General features: G+C 35.3%; 2 protein-coding genes and 1 long non-coding RNA gene across 4 annotated transcripts; 2 read left to right on the top strand and 1 right to left on the bottom strand.

Annotated features, from left to right (window-relative positions):
* Positions 1-874: 874 nt before the first annotated feature.
* On the top strand, positions 875-4,228 carry LOC126970526 (uncharacterized). Its single transcript, XM_050816489.1, has 2 exons — positions 875-1,714; positions 3,381-4,228. Exons 1-2 carry the CDS (start codon positions 968-970, stop codon positions 3,786-3,788), a joined length of 1,155 nt encoding a protein of 384 aa, XP_050672446.1. The 5' UTR covers positions 875-967; the 3' UTR covers positions 3,789-4,228.
* On the bottom strand, positions 2,008-2,855 carry LOC126970551 (uncharacterized). Its single transcript, XR_007730661.1, has 2 exons — positions 2,161-2,855; positions 2,008-2,111 (listed from the first exon to the last, which is right to left on the bottom strand). It is a non-coding gene; the product is annotated as an uncharacterized LOC126970551 (long non-coding RNA).
* A 2,856-nt stretch (positions 4,229-7,084) lies between the features above and the next one.
* LOC126970520 (gustatory and odorant receptor 24) lies at positions 7,085-17,231 on the top strand. 2 transcript variants are annotated; one of them, XM_050816479.1, is made up of 5 exons: positions 7,085-7,655; positions 7,911-8,168; positions 10,903-11,181; positions 15,143-15,304; positions 16,659-17,231. In XM_050816479.1, exons 1-5 carry the CDS (start codon positions 7,128-7,130, stop codon positions 16,851-16,853), a joined length of 1,422 nt encoding a protein of 473 aa, XP_050672436.1. In that variant the 5' UTR covers positions 7,085-7,127; the 3' UTR covers positions 16,854-17,231. The 2 variants fall into 2 exon arrangements, with proteins under 2 accessions (XP_050672436.1, XP_050672438.1); XM_050816481.1 differs by having other exon boundaries at positions 15,143-15,339; positions 16,659-16,688.
* The last annotated feature ends 2,503 nt before the right edge of the window (positions 17,232-19,734 follow it).

Genomic DNA, 19,734 nt, shown 5'->3' with positions numbered 1-19,734 from the left:
CCGGCTACGCCGTCTCAAGTAGTAGATTGTTTAATATTCTCATAGTTAATTGAATAAGATTTGGGACTTACGCTGTTTTGTTCGGAGCAAAAATATCGATATACATTTATGCGATGCCACGCGATACTCACTCTTATTATTGTTTCGTTCGTGGTTTTAAGACTCTGCATGCGACCACACCCGTTCTTTGAACTTAGTGCACTTGTTAGACGGACCCCTGCCGAGACCTATTTGAGTACTTACATTCAGTTTGTGTAGTTTTGCTAATAATATTTTTGTATGTTACGATTGGAATAAAAAAATCCTAAATGTTACGGGAAGTTAGCCACAATACATCTGTAAAAAACGCATAAACGTTAGTTAACCCGTTTGTCAGAAACAGACACATAAATTGTTGCGCGTGCGAGGAGCGCTCCGGTTGTCGCTAGACGATGTTGCAGAGCTGGGGAGCGGATGGACGGAGTCACCGTTAGTATTATTTTCGGGGAGCCTAGTCTTAATGTCATGTTGATGTAAATACATTCAATTATCAACTCTAGAACACTCAGTTTGCCCCTCCCCATCTGAGACGCGTATTTTCAAATACATGCTGACAAAGATCGCCTGAAATATTGGCTTAACTTTTCTTTTATTTTGAAGCGTGGTTGTTTTATCGTCTAGTACTTGGGTGAGTATAATTAAACTAAGTCATATTTATCCAATATAAATAATTCCATTAAGATATCTGGTTTACATAAGCAGTGTACTTGTTGCTTTAGCTTTAAGATAACATTGACATCAGCTATTGTGTTATTTGCAGCCTATCTCTGGTATCGATAATTAATGGTATATAAGTACTCTGCCTCAAAGTGTGTGTGATTCTTTCGAAGAAAGTCAAAAAATATTAAAAGAGGATTGTGATAATCACCTGGGCTTAATCAAAAACCAAAAGTAGAAAGTCTACTTAAGTAAAACAGCTACCACACAAATGATAATAACAAAGAAACGTCTAAATGAAATTGTAAGCCATATATCCAAAAATTATGGCCTGCAAACCTGGAGATTTATTTGTCAAGACATGACAGACAATATCGAAAATTATTTCGGCATATTGGTACCTTTAACTATAATTGGAACAAAAGAAGATTGTGATACGGAACTCAATATATTTTTAAAAGTTCCACCGATCTATGCTGCTCCCAGACTTAAACCAATATACGAATACTTGTTTAATACTGAATGTTATATATATGGAACTATAATTCCTCTTTACAAAACTACGTCGAATTACGGAAGAATCGAGGAGTTTATACCAGAACATTACTTTATAGATTCAGCACCAGAGCAACACGTGGTAGCTCTGAAAAATATGGTATCTGAAGGTTTTAAAAGGTACAACAAAGAAAGATTTCTCGACTTTGATCACACTTTAGTTGCTCTAAAAACATTGGCACAATTTCACGCTTTCTGGGTTATTTTAGAGAAAAAAGGAAAAGCACCAAAAGATAAATTAATAAGACCGTACAATGACAATCATCCAAAAGAGTATAACATAACATTGAAGTTAGCATTGAAAAATCATGTCAAACATTTTGCAAAAACCAAGTATGAAGAGTTTCTAAAATCATTATATACCAGGTTTGACGAAATTCGGGTGGAGAGCTCAACAAAGGCAAAGCGAATGCTTTTAGGCCATGGAGATTACTGGAAGGAAAACATACTCTTTAAATATAAGGTAGGTAATTATTTTATTTATTTAAAGTTAAATATTTAATAATAACTGAGCTAATTATGAGAGAAATTTTACCAAAAGCTAACTTTGTTACAATATCGTAAGACTATAATACAATGTTATATTTAAACAAAAACCATTAAACATACTTTAAATATAAATTAAATATGATGGTGCAAGGACGGTCACATGGCCAGGATCCTCGTGGTTGTCCATTGTTGTGGGCGTTTAACACGACAGCAATTCTCACAACAACACACTCTTATAACATACTGTATTATTATTAGAAAGAAACGTTATAATTCACAAATAGCTTTAATAGATTCGGTATCAAGAATGTGGCGTTCCCGGCATGCGTGTCCGACACGACCATCTCGCTTGATAGTTCTTCGCTGACTGCCTGCTGGACGCTCGCCCGGAGCCCGATCTTGACTGCACTCGCACCGCACGCCGGTTACGCCCATGCCATCCCGAGTACCGAAACATCTCTGTACTCACTCGTGGCTCGTTGTGCTTGGCTACATCATATACATAAATTATTTAAAGATAAATGAATTAAATTTAATTGAATCCTTCAAGTAAAGTGAAGAAAGTCACTTGAAAATAATAACTGTTTAGATTGTAATAGGTGATATCTCAAGTCAATTTCCTAATATATATGCAATTATTTCAATTCAATTCAATTTTAAAATATCTTTATTTTCATAACAATATAAATAAAATGTACAAAAGCCAGTGTATATTGAGTCCTAGCGGTACAACATCATAAGATCATATTATGTTTTACGAACAAAAGTCCATCTCAAAACTTTTAACATACAGATACTTAATTTAGAATATTATATAAACTTACACATAGGGAAATATAATTAATAAATAAATTTTATGTACGCGTAAACGTGATGCGTAGTTAATATCACGTTTAAAATTGATATTTTACAAAGTTTTTAAATATTGCCGAGGCAATCTTTAGATAGCAACAAGACAGCAAACTCGTTTGTTTGTTCATGGTTTGGCGCTCACGCAACCAAGACCCGAAACGGCCAGTAATACGGGCGAGAATACCATGGCGTGTTAACAGTTTGTCACGAATTAACAAATAGGGATGAGGTTAAAAATGTATCGATAAGTTTAATATTATTAAATTATATATTAATTGATTAAATAAAAATATGAAATTAAATTAAATTATAATATTAATATAAATTAATAATTATTAATTAATTTATATTTTCCTTAAATTTTTTATTAGTGGATTTATACTAATTAATACTATGCAATTATTGAGGTCGAGCAGGATATCAACTGTAAACATGTCAAACGTGACTCCCCTGCTGCATCAGTTTCTCCCGTACGATTTCTCTCCATCTGCTGCGATCCTTAGCTTCATGAAGGGAATTGTGGAAGTTGATGTTCAGAGAAGATGGTATTTGGTCTGACCATCTCGTGGGACTGCGTCCTACGAGACGTTTGCCAACTACCTTGCCTGTCACCATCAGCTGTTAAGGATTGTGACCCTCTGTACGAGTAAAATGTCCGAAGAATTCCAGCAACCAATCCTACATTGTCCACAAATCTTGGGATAAAATTGAATGTGCCTTAATGATAGTTACACACTGCTACCTTGCAAAACATACATACAAATATTTACCACAATCATTTATTTTAGGAAGGAAAACCTATCCAGGCGTGTATATTGGATTTCCAGACAAGCCGTCTCTTAAGTCCAGCGCAAGATTTTCTCTCCTTCCTTTTATACAGCCATTTTTCGCCTTCAAGACTGCAGAACTTTGATCATTTCTTAACCGTATATCTAGAAACTTTTCACCTCACCTTACGAGACAATAACATAGACCTATTAACCTATACCGAGGAGATTAGACATGATTTTAGAGTGGTTGCAAAGGATTGCGTCATTACTTCATTTATGGCTTTTGCGCTATGGGTGGGACTCGAAGACGACACATTGGTTAAAAGCAAAGAGGCAAATATTAAAAATGACAGTAATTTGCAGTTTACGAATCTAATCACTCATATCTTAGACGACTTGAGTGCCCTAGGATTCATCACTTTATAAGGGACCCAAAACAACCTAAGATGTACGAATCAAAGAGGATGTAAATACTACGTAATAAAAGGCGTGATTGCCATAGTAAAAATTGAAAATTTTTGTATGAAACGTGCAGTCATTTGACATATTAAGTTTGAAATAGTAGTAATTACAATAAGGCGATTGGGCGAAGTATAATCCGGCTAAGTTTGAAAGCGAATATTTGCTTAAAACGTAGTGGATTTCGGCTATCTCCGTTTTTTACAAGATTATAGCCGTCACCTGTCAATCTATCAATGACTGCACGTTTCATACAGTCGAGCGAATCGCTTTTTTCTTAGGCAGTTTCGCTAGGCTGGTACGAAAGTACTTCTTAAAAAAAGAAAAGACTCGTATTGAATCCTTTCGTTATCTGCCAGGCTTGTCTCCGGAGCGCGTTGAAGTATTAAATTGATATTAACATCAAATGTGTGTTTTATTTTGAATATCAAGCATTTTACTCGACCATTCAAAATATATGGCCATATTAAGCAAAATATTATTAACATTCAAGGTCCTTTCAATGACCATAAAATGAGATGGTCAGTTTCTGGACAGGTGTATGTACCCCACTCAGTGAAATATTTTATAAGTACATGGTGTCAGTTATACTGGGCTCAAGAGAGTTAACAATTTATCATTGTCTCAATAAGTTGAGCGCAGTAATTGCCATGTCGTACTAAATTTTGGGTTTACTCAACAATCCTGAGCGGTATGCAGTGTAATCAGTGGCAGGGCGTTTCAGCAAAGCTACTTGTCTCGTCACTTTTTTTAATTGAAAAAATGTATAATAATTTTTTTGGCTTGCATTTACACTCTTCACTTAGAGAGACGTTAAGTCTCACTTGCCCAGAATTTTTATTTACTACGACTTCAAAAAACAAAAATCACAGCGGCTTATTATTAATTAGCCTAAAGACTGTCACTACACTTCTATTCTGTGTTATCATTATGAAAGTCATTTATATTATAGTAACATTTACCACATAGGTTTTTTTTAACAATTCTCTTGAAATTCGTAACATATTAATTGTTGTGTACATTTTCTAGGATAATGTTGTAAAAGCATATACAGAATCCAACAAAAGTCTTACTAACTTGTCTTGATCGAGGAGTAGGCATAACACCTACACATTTACCAGTGGGAGGCTCCTTTGCTCAAGGTGACGAGCGCAATTGTAGGGCCACTCAGAATTCTTGGGTTTTTCTACAATCCTGAGCGCTACTGCATTGTAATTGGCAGGGCGTAACAATTACCATCAGCTGAACGCCCTGCTCGTCTCGTCCCTTTCTGTCATAAAAAAATAAAAGCTTATGTTTTTTCCTGGTGTTATCCTTATGATTATCACATTTTCTAGCAAACATACATAACATTATCTATACTAATATTATAAAGCTGCAGTGTTTGTTTGTTTGTTTGAACGCGCTAATCTCTGGTACTACTGGTCCGATTTGAATGATTCTTTCAGTGTTGGGTAGTCCATTTATCGAGAAAGGCTATAGGCTATGTTTTTTTTTTTCAAAATTAGGGATCCGTAATAAAGTTGCCATTTTGTAGCACAAGGTGTAAAATCGAAAACCTATTTTTGCGTGCGCTGCAAAAACTATTGACAATAGAACAAATTAATATACAGGCTATAATATAGGCAATATTTTATTACTTATAAAACTATCGCGTGAATTATACTTTATATGGCAAAACAACGTTTGCCGGGTCAGCTAGTCAAGAATATATTGATAAGTAAGAGCTTTCTTCCTCGTACCACGATGCTGTGGAATGAGCTTCCTTGTGCGGTGTTTCCGGGACGATACGACATGGGTACCTTCAAGAAAAGCGCGTACACCTTCCTTAAAGGCCGGCAACGCTCTTGTGATTCCTCTGGTGTTGCAGGAGAGTGTGGGCGGCGGTGATCACTTAACACCAGGTGACCCGTACGCTCGTTTGTCCTCCTATTCCATAAAAAAAAAAAAAAAAAAAGTAGCACTTAAAATGTTTATTTCTTAAAAAAATTCTCATAATGACTCTTTAGGATCGAGGTTAGATTATTAAATAGCTAAAGTTTTTCAAATGTTCTAGATATTTCTTAAGCGGCTCCAAGTCGTCGTGTCGTTAGGAGCAGGCCATATGCAATGAGCTTTATGAATCATTGATAACCACTTAACTATGACTGACTCAGGATGATGACAACTTAGTACTTTTGTAACACATTGTACACGCCCTCTTTGTCATTTTGTTTGACGGAGTGTTCAATTTTGAAAAGATTATTTCTGTACTTTTAACTGTAGGGATTGATTAAGGGTTTTTCTTTGAAGATCTACGAAGAGCCTTTTTAGTTCTAATAGCACGCGGTTGGACGTCGATGAGTCGATATTTCTATCCAATTGCATGAATTCGATAGAAATATCGACTTATTTATGGAATGATATCGTGAGCAGATATTAGGGACGTTTTTCTTCCTTCTTCTTTACTTCGTCTTTTGTCTCATTACTTCTGTATAAGGATTATTCTGTGAAAGCTTTATTCTACGGTCAAGACTAAGGACACCCTTAAATTTTTATTAGAAATATAAAGTCACACTTGTTTTGGTTTTCTTGGAGTATATAACATACACATACATATTATAGTGTATAACATAAAATTCTCGTATCATGGTGTTAAACATTGAACTCCTCCGAAACGGCTTGACCGATTCTCATGAAATTTTGAGTGCATATTGGGTAATTTTGAGAATCGGACAACATCTATTTTTTATCCCCCTAAATGTTAAGGGTAGTCCACACGATTTTATTTTTTTATTTTTTTGACATTTTTTATAAATTTATTTGATTATGAGTCAGCAACTTGTAAAAAAATTTTCACCCATCTAAGATCAACAGTTACTTTTGTATCGCGATACATCGTTTGCTGGGTCAGCTAGTAGTGTATAATATTATTGTCGCGACGGTTAAGGATTACCACCTTTCAGCAAAGGTGTTTTATATTTGTCATTAGAAAAAAAACTTATGAATAACTGCTGATTCATAGCTATCAATTATTAATTCATTAGTAAGTTTGTTTGCTGAGGTCTTGAGGATTGCTTAAAAATGCAACCGCTTAAACGTTACCCCGACCTTATCCTCAAGGTTATTAATTGAAGGTTAACACAACCTTATAAACAATTCAAAGATAAACATCAAAACGCTTACGTGGCTTCAATACTTCAATAATCTTGTCAAATATTGAAATATGTGTTCCGGAGAGCTCCAACACATTATTACTCTCGACTTCACTCAGTACGGTTAGTTTACCGCGAAATAAAATAAGTCGGGAAGTAACCCAATTGACAGATGTCTTACTACACAAACAATTCATTATACCCTGGTATTTCTCTTGCAAATGGATTTGCAAATAGAATTGAAGAGAAGCCAAAGAGTAAAATAATTTTCCTCGATGTCACGCCAGTTCCGTCGCCATACATCAAGCCAGCTTCTACAAATTCTATAGTGCCAATAAAAGACAACTTAATAGCTCCCGAAATCTACAAAGATATCGTTTACGAGAATATCAAACCAGTTTTCACGCTATTACGTCTCATGGGAGTTCTTCCCCTGACTAGATCTCCTGGCTTGAATCAATTTTACATCGCGTCACCTTCAATGCTATATTCCATAGGTTGTTACACCTGTTTGATCGGATATGTTTTGTACTTATCTCTGAATAAAGTGCAGATTCTACGCACCGCTGAAGGGAAATTCGAAGAGGCGGTTATCGAATATCTATTTACAGTGTACCTTTTTCCAATGTTGGTTATCCCGATCTTTTGGTATGAAACACGTAAAATTGCCGATATACTCAACGGATGGGTTGAATTTGAGGTGAGATAAAGATTTGCTGTTCAATTTGTGTTTAATTTCAAGAGCCAAGTCTTTGCAGGTAAAACAGTTCTGCAGAATTAAAGGAGACAATATCAGTTTCTATTTAACTCTGTACAAATTTGCGTTTGTTAAAAAACTTTCCTTTGTTTGACCTAGTACCACTGTTTGTGTTTTTTTATTATGTTTGTTTATTTTGTTAATCTTTTTTTAAATATATTCCTGAAGCTTTTCAGCAACATTTAATTTTATTCACAGAAGGCCTACAGATCTTTATCAGGGCGCATATTATCTATCAAATTGTACAGGAAAGCCCTCGCCATAGCTTTGATAATCCCAATACTATCAGCCACGTCAGTTATAATAACACACATCACGATGCTTCACTTCAAGTTGATGCAAATGTTGCCGTATATCTTCTTGGAAATTCTGACTTATGTTCTTGGAGGCTACTGGTATCTTCTATGCGAGACTTTGAGCGTATGTGCTAACGTATTGGCTGAAGACTTCCAACAGGTACGGTGTCGTATTTAATAAGAAATAGTAATAAAGTGTTCAACCACCATCCCACTAGGTTTAAATGGCGCCCATAATACGGCAGGTTCATATACTTTTATATGTGAATAAATTTAGTTTACATACAAAATCATTGTTTTTAGGGCTATGTAAGAGACATTTCTTGGGAATGAGTTCCGCTGATCATGGCCACATACTCTAGGAAATGCCTATTACTAATGAGTGGTCACACTGGATGTCTCATTGTCTCATTGTCTCATTTTTTCATTATTTTGATTTTTTTCCTTTGCTTTTAATTCAGTCATGTTATATGTAATTTTTTTCGACTTTAATTGGATATGTTTAGAATAATAATTATTTAATATAAAAATATTTCAATTTTAGAATAAGTGAACTCGCTATTCTTCACATAAACATTTTAGTTTCATGAGAATGGCTTAAATGGCTTTCGTAAAATATGCACCCTGCTGTCGTAATGAAATTGTTTCACAGCAGAACTGTCAAACCGTGCGTCAATAAATTCTCTCATAGAAATTATGTATGGACACATCAAAGGAAAAACAAATCTGTTGTTTTTATTTAATTTAGCAGCATTTTCCTATTTATACACCTTTTAAACCTTCCCTGGACTTCCACAAATAATTCAAGACTAAAATTACCCAATTCGGTCCAGCCGTTCTCGAGTTTTAGCGAGACTAACGAACAGCAATTCATTTTTATATATATAGATGATAGTATATTAGACCCAATACGCTCATTATATCTTCGATAAAAGCGCCCTTCTTTAAACCTATTTTAAGCCCTCGATAGCAAAAGAGGTGGCAGACATCGATCAGCTGTCTCGTTTTTCGATGTGAGTCAGTTCGTAGCTGTTATTGATTATCAATACGAACCTACAGCCACCTATAGCACACTAGGCTCGCTACTCAAAAGTAGATTTATAAAGTTTAAACTTACTGACAAGCAATTGACATTGACAAGATTTCGGTTTCGATAGACAGTTCCACGTTAAATAAGATATTGAAATAAAATGGCAACATTGTGTACTGCAGAGAAGTAAATTAGTTATCGGAGGTTTATTAATCGATTATGAATAAGGAATTTAATCGAACGTTCCATAGGCTTAAAACACGTTTTAACTAATATAGGTTTATACCTTCGATAAGTGATTTATTCTGAATAAGGCGGTGAGTATTATTCCGATCGGTTTAGTGGTTTTTGCAGTATAACCGAACAAAATTCCAAAAAAATTCCAGTGAACTGCTTCACGGCAGAAACAGGCAGAACTAATTGGCATAGATATTATGTACTTACGTGGTAATGATAGTATGTTAGGCAATATATAAATAAAATACGATTTATTTATTTATTTATTTATTTATAAAGGCTTACCAACTAAATACAATTTATTAACTTATGCACTAAGAATTAAACAAATATAATAAAATAGTTTAAATGTACTTAAATTATAGGTAGGCACAACTTTACTATAAGAAATACATGTGATATTTTAAAATCTAAAATCTATAAATTTTCGAGAGCAATATAAATTTGTTTTTTAAAATTAAGAAAGTTTGAAAAGAAGATATCAGTGTTTTCATCTATATTAAAAATACAATTATATAATTGTAACATTAGCTGTAGAGGAGAGTTTAAGCCATAATTACTGTGGTGGAATTTAATGTGCATTGGGGAAAAAGTACTAAGCCGACAATTGAAGGCAGGCACATGCAAACCGATTTGTGATAAAAGCGAAGGACAGTCCATATCATAGCTTAAAAGTAATGTAAACACAGCAATTGTGAAGCATTTCTACGTTTCGCAGAGACCTTATTTGAAATGTATTTAATCTATTCTCATAGCTATCATTACGGATATATTTATTTGCAACAAAACTTAACTTTGAAAGAAACTTTTTTTGTACAGATTCTATTCGTGATATATATTTTTTGTGATATGGGCACCACACAGCTGAGCTATATTCTAGATTAGATCTGACAACAGAGTTGAAAAGTATCTTGAGTGGTAAAATACTTCTAAAATCTTTCGTATTACGGAAAATAAAACCTAGCATTTTAAAACTCTTACGAACAATGTGATCTATATGTTTGTTAAATCTTAGTTCACTATCTAATATAATGCCTAAATCTTTAAAATATTTTTTTTCAGCAATGTACACGTCATTTACCTTGTAACTAGTTTTAAGTTTAATATGTTTTCTGGAAAATTTTAAAAAGTTGCATTTGCCTTCGTTCAGTTCCATACTATTATTTTGACACCATAAGTAGATATAGTCGATATCATCTTGAAGCATTTTTTGGTCCTCAAAACATTTTACCGTCCTGTATAATTTTAGGTCATCTGCGTATAGTTCATATTCTGATTTTATTAATTTAGTGATATCATTTATATATAAGGTAAATAATAAGGGGCCTAAGTGTAAGCCTTGTGGTACCCCGGATAGCTGATAAAAATCCCGAGAATGATAACCACTAACCTTAACCACAAGTTGTCGAGAAGCCAAATAAGATGTTAACCATGTCAGTAATTCATCCGATATGCCATAGATGTCCCTAAGTTTCTTTATTAGTAGGAAATGGTCCACTTTATCGAATGCTTTACTGAAGTCGGTATAAATGACGTCAACTTCATGATTATTACTCATTTCATTTATAATTCTACGATCCTAACCTTAAGGTCATTATTTGTGTAATAAAAGATTTGCGCTTTCCAGGCATTACGTCACATTGGGCCGGCAGGAATAGTAGCTGAATACAGAGCACTTTGGCTCCGTCTGAGCAAACTAGCTCGTAACACAGGAATAGCCAACTGTTACTCCTTCACATTTGTCAATCTCTACCTTTTCCTGATTATCACTCTGTCTGTTTACGGGCTCTTGAGCCAAATTTCGGAAGGGTTTGGAACGAAGGATATAGGGTTGGCTTTGACAGCGTTCTGCAGTACGTTCTTGCTGTTCTTCATTTGTGATGAAGCTCATTACGCGTCTCAGAATGTAAGTTGTACAAATAATTATTAAATAAGCTGAAATTAAAATTCGGAGATTTTAAACGCAGAGCTGCCCGAATCGTTGAGAATCCAGTTCTCTGTGAACGGCTAGATAACTTGGTGTTGCGTAGAGACGTCGCCTGATTGTGTGTCTTCTACCGTATTACCACGGGGAGTGTTCCGAAAAACTGTTTGACATGATTCCTGTTGCTGAATCACATCTTCGCACGACACGCCATAAATTAGGATATCAGCCTCACCATCAGGATGTGTGGCGTGCCTCCATAGTGCGGCTTTCAAAGAAACATCTCCCATGTACAACCAAGTTTTGGAATGAGCTTCCATGTGTGGTATTTCCGGGACGATACGACATGTTTTGTCCTTCATAAACAGCGCGTACATCTTCCTAAAAGGTTGGCAACGCTCCTGTGATTCCTTTGGTGTTGCAAGAGAATGTGATCAGAATTTAACATCAGGAGAACCGTACGCTCCTATGTCTTCCTCTTTCATAAGAAAAAGTTTTCTAATTATATTAATCCTAATAAAATAATAGACTTTATTTCGTATCATTTTCTACTTTTTATTTCGATTTGCTATTAAAGCGAAGACAACTTACTAGCGATATATTTTTTATTGCATTGCATTTGATACCAGGCCACTCAGAAAGTTTTGCCAAAAAGTTTTTCTGTATGGAGCCCTGGCTTATTGTAATTATTTACAAATTTCAAAATATTCCTCCATATTTTTTTTTTTGATATTTTACATGAGATCTGCGTCGGGAACATTCATATATGAACATTCAAATTTTTTTTATAAATTCATATGTGGCCACCAGTCAAGTCTTTTGATCGACTTCAATTTGCATTTATGGCTGAAGGCTCTTCTAGAGCAACCATCTACCGTTGGTATAACGAAATTAAAACGCGGGTGTCTATCGTTCGGGGATGAAGAAAGAAATGGTCGTCCTTCGACGGCTGTTACCGTATCTATGCAGATAGGATCGGGAAGCATTCGCTAGATTCTACGCGAGCACCTTCACGTGAAAAGGACACATTCACAATGGGTCCCGCACAACCTCACTGAAGCTCAGAGGTTGGCCGGTATAGAATGGTGCCGTGACATGATCAATAAATTTTAAAGCTCATAGGAGTTGTCTGGGTTGCACCAGCAGCCATTTTCCACCAGCCTAATGCGAAATTCCACCCGTATCGTGAAGATGTCTGGAATTCTACAAACGCTCGATTTGTGAATAACTTCTTGCGTCGCACAGCCCCTATGTGGAATCAATTCTTCTTCTTTGTCGGATTACTCTTGACAGAGCAGTCGTGGTCACGTCGAAACGATTCTACGCCAGTTATCCTTTTGATCTGGTCTATCCAGCGCATAGGGGAGCGTCCTCTTAACCTACTTACTACCTTGGCATGCTCTCCACGTCGCGTGATATGTCCAATGTCACTGCTGCAGTTTTCCTGGACCAATACGACTAAGGGACCTTCAAGCACATACTCTCAACTAAAACTCTACTCTCAACTTTAAGGCTGGAAATGCATCTCTTGCGCACTAGTGTTGCGGATGTCCCTGGGCGTTTGCCTTCACATGACGTGAGTTTGTTGCCCATTTGCCTCTTCTGATATAAAAAAAAATATAAAAAACGTTTCACTCTGAAATCTCACTTCAATGAGTGTTTTTTAGTCCAAAGTACTGACTGTACGAGAAGACGGCAATTTCATATTTAAACCTCTGTTATGATATTGTCAACGGTGATTTGGACGTCTTGAAACTAGTGTAAATTAGTTATGTTGAAAGTTTTATACTTATAAACATACTAGATAAATACATATATATGTATACAGGTCAAGCTTCTAAGTAGGTAGTGAAAGATGTAAAAATATTATACAAATTCGTTTTTTTAGATTATATTTCATCTTGGTACCTAATAGGTATTCGACTTGTTAATCAGACGCATTTGAGAGCAAGAGGTCCAAGTTTGAGGTACTTTCTTGTTTTAATTTATTATCAACAACGCTCGTAAAAAGAAAAGATAAGGATAAAAATTTTAAGTACCTATTCAAACTTGTTAGAGACTCTTTTATAATTGGTCTCAGCTGAAACCTTGAAACATTGTGCACGAAACGTAAAATAAAGTTTTTATTACCTAATTTCACTGCCTACAAGTTTACCTTTTTCATCGTACGAAATATATATATACATTCTCAAAACAAAATAAGGGCTACTAGCTTATTTATATTTAATTGTACTTAGTAAACTGAAAGTAAAGCAGCATAATTAATAATAAAATATTTCTATTACGAACTCTTTGGTGTCTGATCTCTTTCATGCTGGTGTTCGTGTTCTTAATTTGAAAGTTTAACTGGCCATCATTTTAAGAAAAATTTAAATTGAGTGATGTTTTATTTTTATTTAGAGCAATGCTAACAAGACCAACAGCTTAAACCATAATACAATTAAAGAATAATATTTAGTGTGAGCGTGATTAATGCGGTAGAAGACACACAATGAAGCGACGTCTCTACGCAACGCCAAGTGATCCAGCCGTTCACAGAGCACTGGGTCCCCGACAATTCGAGCTGCTCTGCGTTGCACGCGGTCAAATGGATCGAGCTGATACTGGGGTGCGCCAGACCAGAGATGACAGCAATACTTTTTGCCTCAATTGTCTCTTCTTAGCTTGTATCGCTTGTTTTACTTTTTCAATTTTAATTGCTTACTTATCATCAAGCGTTAATCATGTTACCAGTACGAAGGCACATGTATACGGATTTTTTTTTATTGAAAAAAACGAAGACGAGACGAGCAGGACGTTCAGCTGATGGTAATTGATATGCCCTGCCCATTAACAATGCAGTGCCGCTCAGGATTCTTGAAGAACCCGAAAATTTTGAGGGGCACCACAACTGCGCTCATCACCTTGAGACATAAGATGTTAAGACTCATTTTTCCAGTAATTTCACTAGATACGGCGCCCTTCAGACCGAAACATAGTAATGTTTACACATTACTCCTTAACGGCAGAAATAGGCGCCGTTGTTGGTAAATTTAAACGAAATTATGTAAACGATTACTGCAACCAGAGCCATTACAACGATTCAAGAAGGATGTTCCCAGCGTTATGTAGGTTTGCAGATCGGTTCTCCTCGCAGAGCTATCCAAAATGCATAGAACCGCTTCTAAGAGACCTGCAATATCGCCAGAAGACCTGGTTCAGGTAGATTTCATAACAACAGCGCATGAGTATCGGTATGTCCGGTTAAGTGCTCGTTGGAATCCCACAGTAAAGGCCGGTCAGCCAAATGAAAACTTGAGTAATTTGATCCAGAGTATGCATGCGAGGCTTCAGGAGTGCATTGATAAGAGAGGAGGGCATACTCCTTACTAAAACGAAGAAACAAAAGTAACCAGAGTAGTATGTGTCTTTTTCCGGTGATTTTTTTTTATCCATAATTTCCATTCAAAATGGCCGATTTCATTATGAAGTTGAAAAACGCATCATAATTCATAATCATTATTTTGCAATTATATGAGTTAAAGCAATGTAATAATATCTGTATTGTTTTCTTCATAAAGCAACAAAACTTAGTGGCCTTTATTTTATTTTTAGTAGTAGTTTGTATAATATGTTACCAGCCAAACCCCATTTTAGGACAGTTTAGTAGTTTTTCCTAGGCCAAACCAGTTCATGCTAGTCTATACCTAATAAAAAAACAAAATATATTTATGTTATTAAATGTGATTAAAGAAATACTGAATCTGTACTTACCTACATTCATTTAATGGTAGAAATTTCGAAAATTATTTTCAAACTTGTAATTATAAATTGTGTAGTCTAAACTGCCAGCTATTTTTGGCATATTTTTTTATGAAACCAACTCTCTTTTGTATTTTAATGCCGTCCGAATCTTGCATCACTGATTTTCTATGAGAAGTTAGTTAATTTTTTTATCTTTCAGGTAAGAACAAATTTTCAAAAGAAATTACTAATGGTTGAATTATCATGGATGAACACAGACGCACAAACGGAAGTAAATATGTTTCTGAGAGCCACAGAAATGAATCCATCACAAATCAGTCTAGGGGGATTCTTCGATGTCAACAGACATCTTTTTAAATCGGTTTGTTGAAACTGGTTTGATGAAAGTTATTAAAAGTTCGTACAAATTATGTAAATGTTTCATGAAGTTCTGGACGCTAACTTGCCGTATGTCTTACTTCCAAGGCAATAAATGGCGCTAAACTTCAAAATGACAACTATGACCAAATCAACTATCTCGACTCCTGTCAACGGGGACGGGGGACCTGACAAAGTACTGTGAAAAGGTCACGAAACGTCGGGTTTAAATTAAATACTAGAACAATTTAATTTCTACGGAAGAACTTATGTAAAAACACGTCAAAAAGTATTTTGTTTTAATGTTAATAGGTGACTAAAAGAACTTTATTCATTTCTAGAAAATTATTCCGATAAAAATGCATGATCGAACTTCATTTGCATAAAACTTATACGTGTTACCTTACCACAGAAACGTTTTTTAAGAATTTATTTGAATGTTGCAACACAATATGACGTATAGCCTACATTTATTAGTATTATCTACATTTACCGCTGATTACTGTTGCAGAATCAGCAGAATATGCAGCTAAATCACAGAAAGACCAAAGCTATAAAAATATCACGTTACCGTAGCGTACCCTTTTCGTATCCCGAAAACCGCGCTACCCTTGTTATTGAACATATTGTTTCTCGGTAATGTCATCTTTGACCTTACCAAATCTGTGAGCATAGTTAACGAGTTTTATAACAATCTTAGGTAACTAATTTGCTGTGTTTACCCATAATTGGATGTTCACTATAGTTTTTAAGTAGTGTATATGTATTCTAAATAAGTTTATGTGTACTATCTGTCGGTAAACCTTAATAAATAAATTCTAACTTCCGAATAAATCTAAGTAGGTATACCTATTATGCATTTACAGCAAGATCCTAGAAAGAATACAAAATGTGTGTGTTGCGAAATTCATGAACAAAATAAGAAAACGTTAATTTATGTTATCAAACCATAGGAGTGGAACGAAATTTGATGAATAAATTTGATTCTTAGTCATAAAATTAAAAAAACGTCCGTGAGATATTTGCGTAAGTTCTTCTCAGGTCTGAGACATATCTTTTGGGATAGATTGTAGATTTTAACTAATATGATTGATTTAAAAATCCCATTTGAATAAAATATTGAAATATGAATCCTAAGACTTATGGCATGGAACGCCTCACACGCCAGTAACTGGATCGGCATACCGGACTACAAGCACAAAAGTAAACTGTTATTTAAAACATCCAACAGGTGCGGTCGCAGTACTGTCCACAAACACTGCTCAATAATTTCTAATGCTACTATTAAAAAGATTTAGATTCCCACTTATAATTTATCACAATAGTTCATTAAAAGCAAAACTTTCTTTCCGTTTCAGCTCCTGGCGACAATGGTTACTTATCTCGTGGTTTTACTTCAATTCCAAATCAGTATTCCTGATGAAAGTCAACACATACCTGATAGTGCGGAGACATTCAACAACACAATAAGTGCAGAAGATACAACGAAGGTCACGACAACGATAACGACTACATTACTCGCAACTTTAGCTAAGAAGAAAAGGAAACAATAGATTTAATGCGAAATAATAATTGAATTATCTTGTCATAACTGTAAGATATAGGCCTATCGCAGACTTTGAGACTTTTTTTAGACTTCGCAGAAGTTTAGAGACTATCCGTGACGAACTTTTTAATCTGTGATAATAGAGCCTAAAGAATTATAAGGAGTAACTAACGCATACGCGCAAAAAGTCTGACACACAAAATATCCTCGTAGATCTGACATACCGCGCCTCACCGCGACTTACCACGCCGTACAAAAAGTTCGATATCTAAACAATCGATTTGATTTCCAAGTTTGCATTTATAATAATGTAAATAAATATAAATCCATTTTATGAAACACATGGAACATACCGTAATAAATGATCTCTTATCGATAATATTAGGTTTTTTAGTTCACGGAATTCGATAATATTATGTATTTATTTCACGAAAAAGTTAAATTTCCCAATGCTTTATATCTAAACTTTTTGGAGCAGGTTTCAAAATAACTAGCAGCTCGTTCAATATAAGTAATTAAAAAATAGGTAACAGACATTTTATAAAATTTAAAAAAAAATTTTTGGATATTGTTTTAGAATTGAATGCTTAATATGTAACAATCCCTGTAATAATCATTCTGAAAGAATAGGATGAACCCAAATTTCTTGTTTTGTATATCAAGTACGAAATCATGCACCGCAATCCCAACAGTTCTGGCGACAAAATGAGAGAAAATGTACGTCGTACGCGTTGAGTCTGTGAAACATCTGCCAAAGACATTTTGCGCGCAGTGAAGACTTTTTTTGTGCCGCAGACTCGATAGCACAATAAGTTTGTGGTCCGCGATAGGCCTTACTCTCAGGAAGGATTGTCTGTACTTAAAAAATTGTCAGCAATCTCATAATTTATAATTAGATGAACGCTGTCCTATTACATATAACAACGCAAGACATAAAACAATATATTTTGTCATTCTTATTATTTACAATAGATCTAATAGAAACTAAACTAATAATTTCAGGACCCTGGAAGATACTCAGTTGTAGATGTACTTATGTGTCGTGCGAAGGTGGAAATCAGTGGCAGGTATTAGCTCTTCGGAACACTCCCCGTGATTAATGCGATAGAACTTAGAAGACACTCAGCGCCAAGTGATCTATCCGTTCACAGAGCACGGACAATTCGAGCAGCATTTGTTACACGCAGTCAAATGGTTCAATCTGATACTGGGGTGCGCCAGACAAGAGAGGACAGCAATACTCATTATGTGGCCGAACCTGTGTTTTATAGAGCGCCAGAATGTGGGTTGGCTGGAAGTATTGCCGTGCTCTATTTATGGTGCCCAGCTTCTTCGAAGCCGCTTTGCCTTCCTGCCGCTCGAGATCTCTAAACCCAGTATTCCGAAAATAGACGAGACATTAAGAGAAGTAAGAGTTGTCTATGAGCGGTGATACGAGAAATTGTTTTTTTTTATTAACGTTGGACAACGATCATTTTACCCATTCCGCGAAATTTTGAAGAGAGGTTTTGTCAGAAGACACAAGTTTCGTCTGGCATTGGTCGACGATTTCCCAAGATAGACTTGCATGGCCCGTGTATACGGCATCTCCAGTACTGTTATCCGGATGGCAGTGCACGTTAGAGGCGTCCAACATATCATTGATATGCAGAAGTTTCTTCTGTGTAGTAGATACACATACACATCGCCTTGGGGAACTCCAGCGTTCACGGGCATCGGGTTCAAAAATACCTGTCGACTACGATCTGCGTGATGCGTCCAGTGAGGAAGCCCAATTAATGGAAGTTTTGACGGAAGCACCTTGTGATATATAGGATCTTTTGACCTTCGCTATATGCAGACTAATTGCCAGGCTTTCTCCCGTGCTTTCAATAGTAGATAGTAGTTTCGATAACACGCATAACATGTGTTAGGTATACCAGAAGGTAGCCAGCAGATCGACCATGGTAAAAGCCGTACTATGGAGCGTAGATTAACCTCTAAGCATAAATCAAAGAATTTTTTAGGAGTTGATGTTTACGATGTCCAATTTAATATTGCCCAAAAAACGAAAACCCCTCTCAGACATCAGTTTTAACTGCTGAACGTCTTGACATAATTGAAGCATTAGAATATCTTATACTTTAAAATCTTAGAAATAGTATAAATTTTATAGATTTATCAAGTACCATTGAAATTTCCTTTTGAGTTTTACATTGTATAATATATTTTAAGGATTGTATATTATATAATAGCAACTTTCTCTTTAGTGTTCCTGTAACCTGTTAAGCATGTGTCTGTGTAATTTTTACTATGAATAAATATATTTGAAGAACAGTAAATTTTGAGTGCCTATCCTGCATAAATAAATGTTCAATACTCCCATCAAATCGAAACACATTTTTCCTATTAAAGCAGACTTTATAATGAAAGCTTATGGGTGTTCTACTAAAAGTATTTCTGTCACTTTTGTCTAGATATTGTAGCATATCAGGCAATAAAAATATGCTAGATTTGGGTATGTGGTGACAAATTCCCATTTCAAAATGTATACCTACAAATGATTTTGCTGCTCTTTCTAGTCAATATGTCAGGGATTCCTGGGGTAAAGTCTGGACAGGAAATAGCCTACATAAAACATTATAGCAATAATCAACAACAAATTCCAAGTCATAGTTCTTAACTCAAGAATACTTGAAGTGCGGATGCACAGAACGAGAGAGCCAAAACTCCAGAAAGAAAAAAATTACAAAGTTTTTCTAAAATTCCAACGAAATATAATAGTGGGCTTGAGAATCCCGTTGAGTTATAAACTTATAAAATGTAAATAAAATACAAAACATAACAAGAAAGATATGAATATTCATTTATCATGAGCTAATTGGAATTTGTCACTGATAAATTATCAG

Source organism: Leptidea sinapis, chromosome 21 (genome assembly GCF_905404315.1).
Source record: "Leptidea sinapis chromosome 21, ilLepSina1.1, whole genome shotgun sequence".
Taxonomy (NCBI): Eukaryota; Metazoa; Arthropoda; class Insecta; order Lepidoptera; family Pieridae; genus Leptidea; species Leptidea sinapis.
This window is presented reverse-complemented; position numbering and strand designations above follow the sequence as displayed.

What these genes read in the sequence shown, in the direction of transcription:
- LOC126970526 (XM_050816489.1), top strand. Translation starts at nt 968, where the DNA reads ATGATAATAACAAAGAAACGTCTAAATGAAATTGTAAGCCATATATCC. An exon ending in ACATACTCTTTAAATATAAG is followed by an intron (nt 1,715 to 3,380) that starts GTAGGTAATTAT and finishes CATTTATTTTAG; the next exon opens with GAAGGAAAACCTATCCAGGC.
- LOC126970520 (XM_050816479.1), top strand. Translation starts at nt 7,128, where the DNA reads ATGTCTTACTACACAAACAATTCATTATACCCTGGTATTTCTCTTGCA. An exon ending in ACGGATGGGTTGAATTTGAG is followed by an intron (nt 7,656 to 7,910) that starts GTGAGATAAAGA and finishes TTTTATTCACAG; the next exon opens with AAGGCCTACAGATCTTTATC. An exon ending in TGGCTGAAGACTTCCAACAG is followed by an intron (nt 8,169 to 10,902) that starts GTACGGTGTCGT and finishes TGCGCTTTCCAG; the next exon opens with GCATTACGTCACATTGGGCC.